Here is a 9312-nt window from a genome sequence, read left to right as displayed (position 1 = left end):
ATTTAATTATATCACATTCCTAGGAATATGTACCACTTAGTTATGAATTCCCACTGTCTCCAAGCAGAAAGTACCAGAACAGAAACAAGAGTAGTGTTAATAATAAATAAAACTTTAAACTGTCAAACTTTTACTCTTAGCTGTTGATGGAGAAAATGTGTATCAGGAAGATACAAGCAAAGAAGAGAAAAAATCCACAAAGCTGTGAAGTGACTCATTCAATATAATACTATACTCCTCTTGAGGATTCTCTGGCTTTATGTTCTTCCACTCACAAAAATGATGAATCAAAACAATATGACAGAGTTTATTCTGTTGGGAATTACAAGGGATCCAGAGCTGAGGAAAATATTGTCTGTTTTGTTTCTAATTATGTACATGGCCACAGTCTTTGGAAATCTACTCATTGTGGTTACTATAACCAGAAGCCCGAGTCTAAGGTCACCAATGTACTTCTTCCTTTTATCTTTGTCACTCATGGACGTCACTTACTCTTCTGTCATTGCCCCAAAGTTGATTATGGACTCCCATTCTGAGAGGACTATTGTTTCATTTGAAAGTTGCATGACCCAGCTATTTGCAGAACACTTCTTTGGTGGTGTGGGCATCATTCTTCTCATTGTGATGGCCTATGATCGCTATGTTGCCATTTGTAAGCCTCTGCACTACATGAAAATCATGACTCCTAGGGTGTGCTGCTTGATGGTAGGAGGGGCTTGTATAGGAGGATGTATACATGCAACCATTCAGCTTCTCTTTATGTATCAAATACCATTCTGTAGCCCAAATATCATTGACCACTTTATGTGTGATTTATTTCCATTGTTGAAACTGGCCTGCATGGATACACATATCTTGGGTCTCTTAGTCATTCTGAACAGTGGGGTGATGTGTGTTTCTATTTTCCTTATTCTCATTGCTTCCTACATGGTCATTCTCTGCTCTCTTAAGTCGTATAGCTCTGAAGGGAGACGCAAAGCCCTCTCTACATGTAGCTCACATTTCACAGTGGTTGTATTGTTTTTTGTGCCATGTATCTTCTTATATATGAGGCCTGTGGTGACATTTCCAATAGACAAAGCAATGGCTGTGTCTTTTACTATTGTTGAACCAATGTTAAATCCTTTGATCTATACCTTAAGAAATACAGAAGTAAAATATGCCATAAAGAACATGTGCAGAAAACAGGGGTGCCGTTAACTGTTAAGACAAGAATAAATATTTCCTACAATGACAGTGAAGATTTGTTCTCCCTATTTATTTAAGTCCTCTATGGAAAAAGGATATGGGAAAAAATCATTTAAAAAAAACAGATAAAGCTATCTCTTGGCTACTGTTTAGTTTCTAGCAAGATACTTGCTGATATATATCCTTCTTCACATAGAAGTACACATACATACAGAGAGGGGGGCTAAAATAATGCTGAATAATAACTACTAGAGATATAACAATGCCATATTGCAAATTGTATTACAGAGCTGTAGTAATCAAAACAAAAATATTGGCATACAAACATACCTGCTGATTTTTAGGGTAGAATGAACTAGAATCAAAGATGTAGACATGATTCCATACACCAAGGGATACAAAATATTTTTCATTAATATATCTACTTATTCACATTACATTTGAATTACAGCTCCCTTCGCTTCTCTTCCCCCAGCTCCACACTTACAAATCCCCTGAATTACCCATCCAGTTCTCCTCAGAGAAAGGGAATACCCTTGGGACAACAAGTCTCAATAGGACTAAGCGCTTTCTCTCCCAATGAGGCCCAACCAGGCAGTTCAGCTAGGAGACAAGATCTAATGGCAGGCAACAGAGTCAGAAACAACCTCTGCTCCAATTATTAGGGGACCACATAAAGACCAAGATACATATCTGTTACAAGTATATAGGGAACGTAGATCTAACTCATATATGTTCTTTGGTTGATGGTTCAGTATCTGTCAGCTGCAATAGGCCAACATTAGCTGACTCTGAAGATTTTCTTGTAATATCCTTGACCTCTCTGGTTCACTCAGTCCTACCCCACACTCCTCTACATGACACCCAGTGTTCTGCTTGATCTTTGACTGTGGGTCTCTGCATCTGCTTCTATTAGCTGCTCAATGAAACTTCTGAGGAGACATTTATGCTAGGCTCCTGTCTGTAAGTGTAGCAGAGTATCAATAGTGTCAGGGTTTTCTCTCTTCCATCCAATGGGTCTCATTTTGGGCCAGTCATTGGTTAGCCAGTCCCTCAATGTCTACTCCATCTTTATCCCTGCACATCTTGTAGGCAGGACAAAATTTGGGTCAAAGGGTATGTGGGTGGGTTGATGCCCCATGTGGTGGTTTGAATATACTTGGCCCAGGGAGTGGCAGTATCAGAAGGTGTGGCCTTGTTGGAATCAGTGTGGTCCTGTTAAATGAAGTGTGTCACTGTGAGCTTTGGATTTAAGAGACCCTCCTTCTAGTCATCTGGGATCCAGTCTTCTCCTGTTTGCCTTCTGGACAAGGTATAGAACAATTACACCATGCCTGCCTCTATACTGTCATGTTTCACATTATATTGGTAATGAACTATACCTCAGAACAAGTAAGCCAGCCCTGATAAACTGTTGACATTTATAAGAGTTACCTTGGTCGTGGTGTCTGTTCATAGCAATAAAACCCTAACTAAGACAACCATTTCTTTCAGTGAAAATCCTACCTGACTTCAGGAAGTAGCCACTTCTGTCTGCATATCCACAGTTGCTAAAAAGTCTCAACTAATGTCACCCTGAATAGACTCCTGTGAGCTTTCTTCATCCTAGGTCATTGGCTAGTCCCAAAGATGCTCTCCAAAAATTTCCATTCTAAGTCCAAGCCCTGTCTTACCCGTACTTTCCTCAAACCAAATCCTCATCACGTTTCCCTCCTTATTTTCACTCCCATCAATTTTCTCCCCTCCATTCGCCTCTAATGTCTAATTTATTTCCCCTTCTGAGTGAGATTCACACATATTTCCTTTAACTCTCTTTATTACTTAGTTTCTTTGGGTCTGTGGATTGTAGCATGCTTATGCTGTACTTTATGGCTAATATCCACTTGTAATTGTGTACATACTATGTATGCCTTTCTAGGTCTGGGTTATCTCATTCGGGGTTATATTTTTAAGCCCTTCCATTTCCCTGCAAATTACATGATGTCTTTGTTTTTAATAGCTGAGTAATATTCCATTATATAAATGTACCACATTTGCTATATCCATTCTTTGATTTAGGGGCTACATGGTTGTCTCCAGTTTATTGCTATTTTGAATACATTTGCTTATGAATATAGTTCAGTAAGTGTCCTTGTGATATAGTGGGGCATCTTTTGGGTATATGCTCAGGAGGGGTATAGCTGGGTCTTAGGGTGTCAGGAGCAGTCCTGCTTATACACTGAGGCCTAAAATCAGCCATAGGCCTAAAATCAGCAATAGGCCTGACATACATGCCTGCTAGCACCAAGTCTTGGGTCTCTGTGGAAAAACACTGAAACAGATAGCTGGGAGTTATTGTAAACAGGCAGCTTTGGTGGAAGACTGACAAGCCTGGCTAGTCATAGACCTTGTAAATAGGTAACTTTGGAGGATAGTACCAACTTAGATAAAGACAAGTGAATCATAGGCGGAGTCATAGTGACCTGTTCCCTGAAACTTCACCCAGCTAACACTCTGTTCTGGAAGATATCTGTGCTCCCCCTGAACACCTATGCTCCTGCATCATCCCCTTCCCCACATCCTGCTTTTTTGTGTATATAGCCTGTGTGTAAAAAAGTAAAAATTATGGTTTGATCAGCCTATAGACAAGCTGTGTGGTCCTTGTGTTTGCCCGTTTTTCTTCATCCTCTCTTAGGTGATCTCCCCGGACCCCTGTTTAATGACCTGCTGGAGAGGACATTAGGGTAAAACCATTCCTAATTTTCTGGGAAAATGCTAAATTGATTTCCAAAGTGGCCATACAATTTCTCCTCCCAGGAGCAATAAACCCTGTAGAAATGTCAGCACCTTCAAAAATGGTTCTGATAAAATTGTGTGTGTGTGTGTGTGTGTGTGTGTGTGTGTGTCCTAGCACAAAATTCAACCACAAATGAATCAAGAATTTCAATGTAGAACCAAATATCCTGAACTTGATAGAAGATAATGTGTAATATGACTGAAATCATGAGGATAGAACATTCATCATATCATACCTCTTCCCATTCAAGATGACCATGTAGTTCAGGAGTTGAAAATGGCAACATCATTGTCCAATGTCATGGACACCAAGATAAAGATTTCAAGACCTGTCAACAAGCTAGAAATGAAAATGTGGGTCATACCTTCATTATAATAATTTTTTTCTTTGCTGTAGCCAAGTCTTTAGTGAGCATAAGAACTACAACATAAGTAGAGATATGGAAATATTTTAATTTTTGTACAGTCATAAGACAAGATCATCTGTGGTATGATGCAAAGCCCTCTTAATCTTTAGTTCTCACATAATGGTGGTAGTTTACTTTTTTAACTTAGAATTTATATCTTCATACTACCTGAAGGATGTAAAAACAAGGAAATGTTTTACACTGTGATTTCTCACATAATCAATTACCTCCTTTATACTTGGAAATGAAATTTTGGGGTAAGATATATCTAGACCATTACTGCCTATTAGTTCTTAAACTCCATTAAGAGATTAATATTGTATTAATTAAATGTATAATTATACATCTCAGATTGTATTAATTATAATGTTTTCCATTAATAATAATACTGGGAAATAGGAACTATTATATTTCATAAAGATAGGACATTTTTTCAATTAATTCTTGCAAGATTTCACAAAGGAATATTGTTTAATGAATCTTGCATTGTTTCCCCCATTTCCAGATTTGTTCCTACATTTCCTTCCATGTGAATACATGGTAAAATATCTCCATTTCCAGTATTTTATTCTTGTCTCTATATAGCTTTTCAAATTCCATTCCTATGTTTTCAAATTTATATCTTTTTTTTCCAAAGGGGAGACGGTTTATTAAGAGAGTGGGAGAGCAGGGATGAGGGGAGAGAGAGAAGAGTAGAGAGGGTAGAGGCCTGCCATGACCACATGGAGAGAGGGGGGAGGAAGGACGAGGAGAAGCTAGAGGCAAGAGAGTAAGAGAGTAAGAGAGAGGGGAGGAGGCAAGCAGCCCCTTTTATATTAGGCATGCCTACCTGGATGTTGCCAGGTCACTGTGGGGAGGAGCATACCTGGGTGTTGCCAGATAACTGTGGAGGTGGAGTTTAGACAGAATACTAACAGTCCCACGTTTTGGTTTAATTAAAAAGAAAAATTAGAAAGAGGTGACGGTGAAGCAGGAATAGGGTCGTCATGAAATCTGGCTACTTCTTGCTTGCATTGGGGTCGACGTGTCTTTAGGGGGATCCTAGAAGAATGGGTATGGGGGTTGTTTGTCTGGTCTTAGGAGAGCTGGCTGTTTGCTGCTGTCCAGGGTCTATGGAGCAAGCCATCTGAGAATAGATCAGAAGGAACAGGTCCAGTAGAAGCAGCTGTGTGCGTGACAGGAGATGGAGCATCTGGAGCATCTGGAGCATCTGGAACATCTGGAGGTTGCTTCTCAGGAGCTGTTCTGGATGCACATGGATTTGACAAGATGTAGGAAATAAGATTAAGAACACTAGGAAAAAGAAAATTTTTCTAAGATGTACATTTGAAACCCAGAGGGATCCCATCCTTTGTTATAGGTAGTGAGTGGGACCTTTACATATCTGGATGGCATCTGTTTGGTCCATGAGAAGTAGATCTGAGTGGGTTTCCTGTAGCTTATAAGTTTACAAAACAGATAACAGCATGAGTTAACAACACAAGCAGTCTCTTAGATGAACTTTTGTTGGATTGTATAGTGGAATATTTTAGAGTTAAGCAAGTTTATAGGAACTCAGATAATTTAGGACAGTGGGATAGTAAGAGGAGGAAATATGGAGCGTTTAATTAATGGCAACTGAGTTTAGGTAATGAAGTAACAGATAATGTCTGTAAAAGCTTAGCTGTCAATGTAGTCAGAAGTCTGATACAGAGTAAACAACAATCTACCAGTTATATATTATTTTTAAAAAATGACAGAGTCCACTAGCCAATAGTTCCCATGGTTTCCATAGTCTCTTGGGTGAAGTCGGTTTGGCTTCCAAGCTCAGAAAACACAGGGCTTTTTTCTGTGGAATGGATATGCATGACATGAGAAATGACTTACTTTGGTTTAGCCAAGTCATTTGACTCAGAGCATCCAGTCTAGCCCACTGCATTTGTTAGTGACTATATCATCACATACAATCTAGGCTGTATCTTCTAGGTATCCGGTATCCAAGTCTTCTGAAACCATCTTGGGTTAACTGTTAGAGGCTTTGGGAATTCTTTTGGCCATAAACTTAAAAAATACTGTTAGCAAACTTCTGACAAGATTGAGAGTCATAAGGATTGGTTGTAACTGAATAGAATTTAATAGCAGTAGTAAAAATCTATCAAGACAGAGCCTTTCTTATCTTGTCTTAAGTAACTTTGGTGGGTTGTGTAGGTAGAGAAAAGCCCATTTTTGTATTAGCAAAGAAACATTTGGCTAGGACCAGAATAAGAAAGCTGGATCGTATGGCTGGTGGGGGGTTGGGCAGCAGCAGCAGCAGGGCGGGACTTCCTGCTAGCTCCAGAAGTCGCTGCCCAGTGACTCTGGTGGCTAGAGTTTGCAGTGGGCAAGGAAAAGAAAGCATGTCCCATATCACAGTAATGTTCATGTTGTTTTTGTAGTGGAAGGCACTGCTAGCACTCACTTTACAGGTCCCGGTCAGAGAGGGAGAGGGAACATTTAGGTGAAAGACCAGGAGTTAGGACTGGACATCCATACAAGAGTTCAGAAGGAGAAAAAAGGAGAGGTCACTTGGGAAGGGCTTGCAGCCTGAAAAGAGCCAGAGGTAGGAGTTTTACCCAGTCAAGGTGAAGTTCTTGTGACAGCTTGATAAGAATGGTTTTTAAAGGGTGGTTGGTTTTCTCTACCTTACCTGAAGGTCCATTGTTTGACTGGAGCGAGGCGGAGACACCGAAATTGGGGATGATCTCTCTGAGGAGGAGATCAGAGACTGTCTGAGCCCTTTTGTTAGTGTGGGAAAAGCCTCTACCCAACCTGAGAAGGTGTCCACCAAGACCAGGAGGTACTTCACATGTTTTATATCAGGCATGTGGGTAAAATCAAGTTGCCAGTCAGTTCCAGGAAAGGAACCTCTAGCCTGATGGGTGGGAAAAGGGGTGTTACGATACCTTGAGTTGGGATCTGACATCTGACAGATTTTGTAAGAAGCAGTGATAGATTTTAGGAAACTTAAATTCTCAGGAGTAGGCTGTAGGTGGGTCTTAATGAAATAAGACAGCACTTGACTGTTAGGATGAAAGAGTTGGTGATATGAGTAGGAAGGGCCTGTGCCTCCACCACCTTGGTGTCTGACACTATTGCATAGCCAGCTTTCCTGACCCCTTCATGAAGAAAGGAGCTTCTATCTGTATACCAGGAAAAGGTGGCTTGAGGCAATGTGCCCTCCTGTATGTGTGAAGGATGAGTTAATAGTTCTTCTAAGGTTACAGTACAAGAGTGAGACAGAGAGTAGTCAGTGTTAGGTCAGAGAAGAAGATTGGAAATATTAAGAGGTGAGTATGATTGAAAGGTGAGAGTGGAGTCTTCTATTAGGGCTACCTAAAGAGAAAGAACCCTGCAGGGAGGTAGATTCTGTAAGCCTTTATAAGTTAGGAGCTGTGACATGTTGTGAGAAGAAAGGACAGTTATAGGTGATCTCAGGGTTAGTTTCTTTGATTCTCAAATAAGGAGTTCAGCAGCTGCTAAGGTACAAATACAAGGTGCCCATCCCTAGATGGTTGGATCTAGTCTTTTTGACAAGTACTTTATGGGTGCAAAAGATGGTCCCAGTTGGTGACCTAAGGTTCCAAGGGCAAATCCCTCTGTTTCGGTTATGTAGAGGGAAAAAGGACGAGTCAGGTCTGGGAGACATAAGGCTGGGACCTTAAGGAGAGCCTGTTGGAGCCTTTGGAAGGGCTTAGTGACAGGTTTGAGAAGAGGTTCGTGGGTGGGGCCTAATGCTGTTCAATATAAGGGTCAAGAAAGTAGGGAAAAGGAAGGAATCTAGGAATGTAAAAAGCTAGCCATTCTTAGGAATGATAAAAACTCTTCTTTTGTAGAAGGAACAGTTAGAGACTGAATCAGGTTCTTTCTATCTAAGGTAATAGCCTTGTGGGTTGGGGTGATTTTTAGTCTCAAATAGGTGACTTGAGTGGACAGTTGGACTTTAGAAGGTGAGACCCTGTAGCCCCAACTGGAAAGGAAATTTAGAAGAGCAGCTGTGGAAGCTTGGCTAATTTCTAGGGAGGGGCTACAGAGAAGAACATCATCTAAGTAAAGTACAATCTTAGATCTAGGGAGAGATAAAGAGATTAAGTCAGAAGACAGGGCCTGCCCGAACAAAAGTGGACTGTCCTAGAATTCCTGAGGTAGAACAGTCCAGGTAAGTTGGGTAGAAAAGTGGGTTTCAGGATCTGTCCAGGTAAAGGCAAATATGTCCTGTGACTTGGTGTCTAGAGTGATAGAGAAAAATGTATCTTCGAGATCTAGGACTGAAAAATGAGAAGTCCCTGAGGGGATAGCAGAGAGAAGCATATAAGGGTTAGCTATGACAGGATGGAGGGAAACTATGCCAGAGATAATGTGCCTGAGATCTTGAACCAGTCGATAGGTACCATTAGGTTTCTTAACTGCCAGTATAGGGGTGTTAAAGGGGGAAGAGGTAGGTCGAAGGAGTTTTTTTCTTAAGAGGTCAGCAATGATAAGCTTAAGTCCCCCGAGGTTCTGGAGAGGAAGAGGGTATTGAGCTTGGCAGATATACCTGGTAGAGTCCAGTAACTGGATGAAAATGGGAGAATGATGTTTAGCAACAGAGGGGTTCTGGACGTCCCAAACTCGGGGGTCCACCTGAGAAGCTGGTAAGGGAAATAACATGTAAGTGTTAGTAGGGTGATTGGCTAAAAGGAGGAGCAGAGGAACTGTTGGCGAGCTTGGGCTTAAGCGAATTGGTGGAACAAAGAAAATAGAAGCTCCCAACTTAGCTAAAATATCTCTTCCTAATAAGGGGACAGGACATATAGGCACTACCAAAAAGGAATGGGTGAGAGGTACACCCCTAAAAATGCAACTAAGTGGGAGGAGTGAAAGGCTTAAGGTGAGATAAGTGGACCCAATGAGAGAGTCCTTCAAGTTTAGCAGCTGTAGGAGTCAC

The 9312-nt window shown here is 40.9% G+C and overlaps 1 protein-coding gene across 1 annotated transcript; it reads left to right on the top strand.

Annotated features, from left to right (window-relative positions):
• The first annotated feature begins 279 nt into the window (after positions 1 to 279).
• LOC114637430 (olfactory receptor 4C6-like) lies at positions 280 to 1200 on the top strand. Its single transcript, XM_028785654.1, has one exon. It carries the CDS (start codon positions 280 to 282, stop codon positions 1198 to 1200), a length of 921 nt encoding a protein of 306 aa, XP_028641487.1.
• Positions 1201 to 9312: the final 8112 nt, after the last annotated feature.

This window comes from Grammomys surdaster, unplaced genomic scaffold (assembly GCF_004785775.1).
Source record: "Grammomys surdaster isolate TR1022 unplaced genomic scaffold, NIH_TR_1.0 125284, whole genome shotgun sequence".
NCBI lineage: Eukaryota > Metazoa > Chordata > Mammalia > Rodentia > Muridae > Grammomys > Grammomys surdaster.
Note: the sequence above shows the minus strand (reverse complement) of the source record. Positions and strands in the feature narration are given on the sequence as shown.

Bases quoted from the DNA above. Each gene is read 5' to 3' on its own strand.
- LOC114637430 (XM_028785654.1), top strand. From the start codon at position 280: ATGATGAATCAAAACAATATGACAGAGTTTATTCTGTTGGGAATTACA.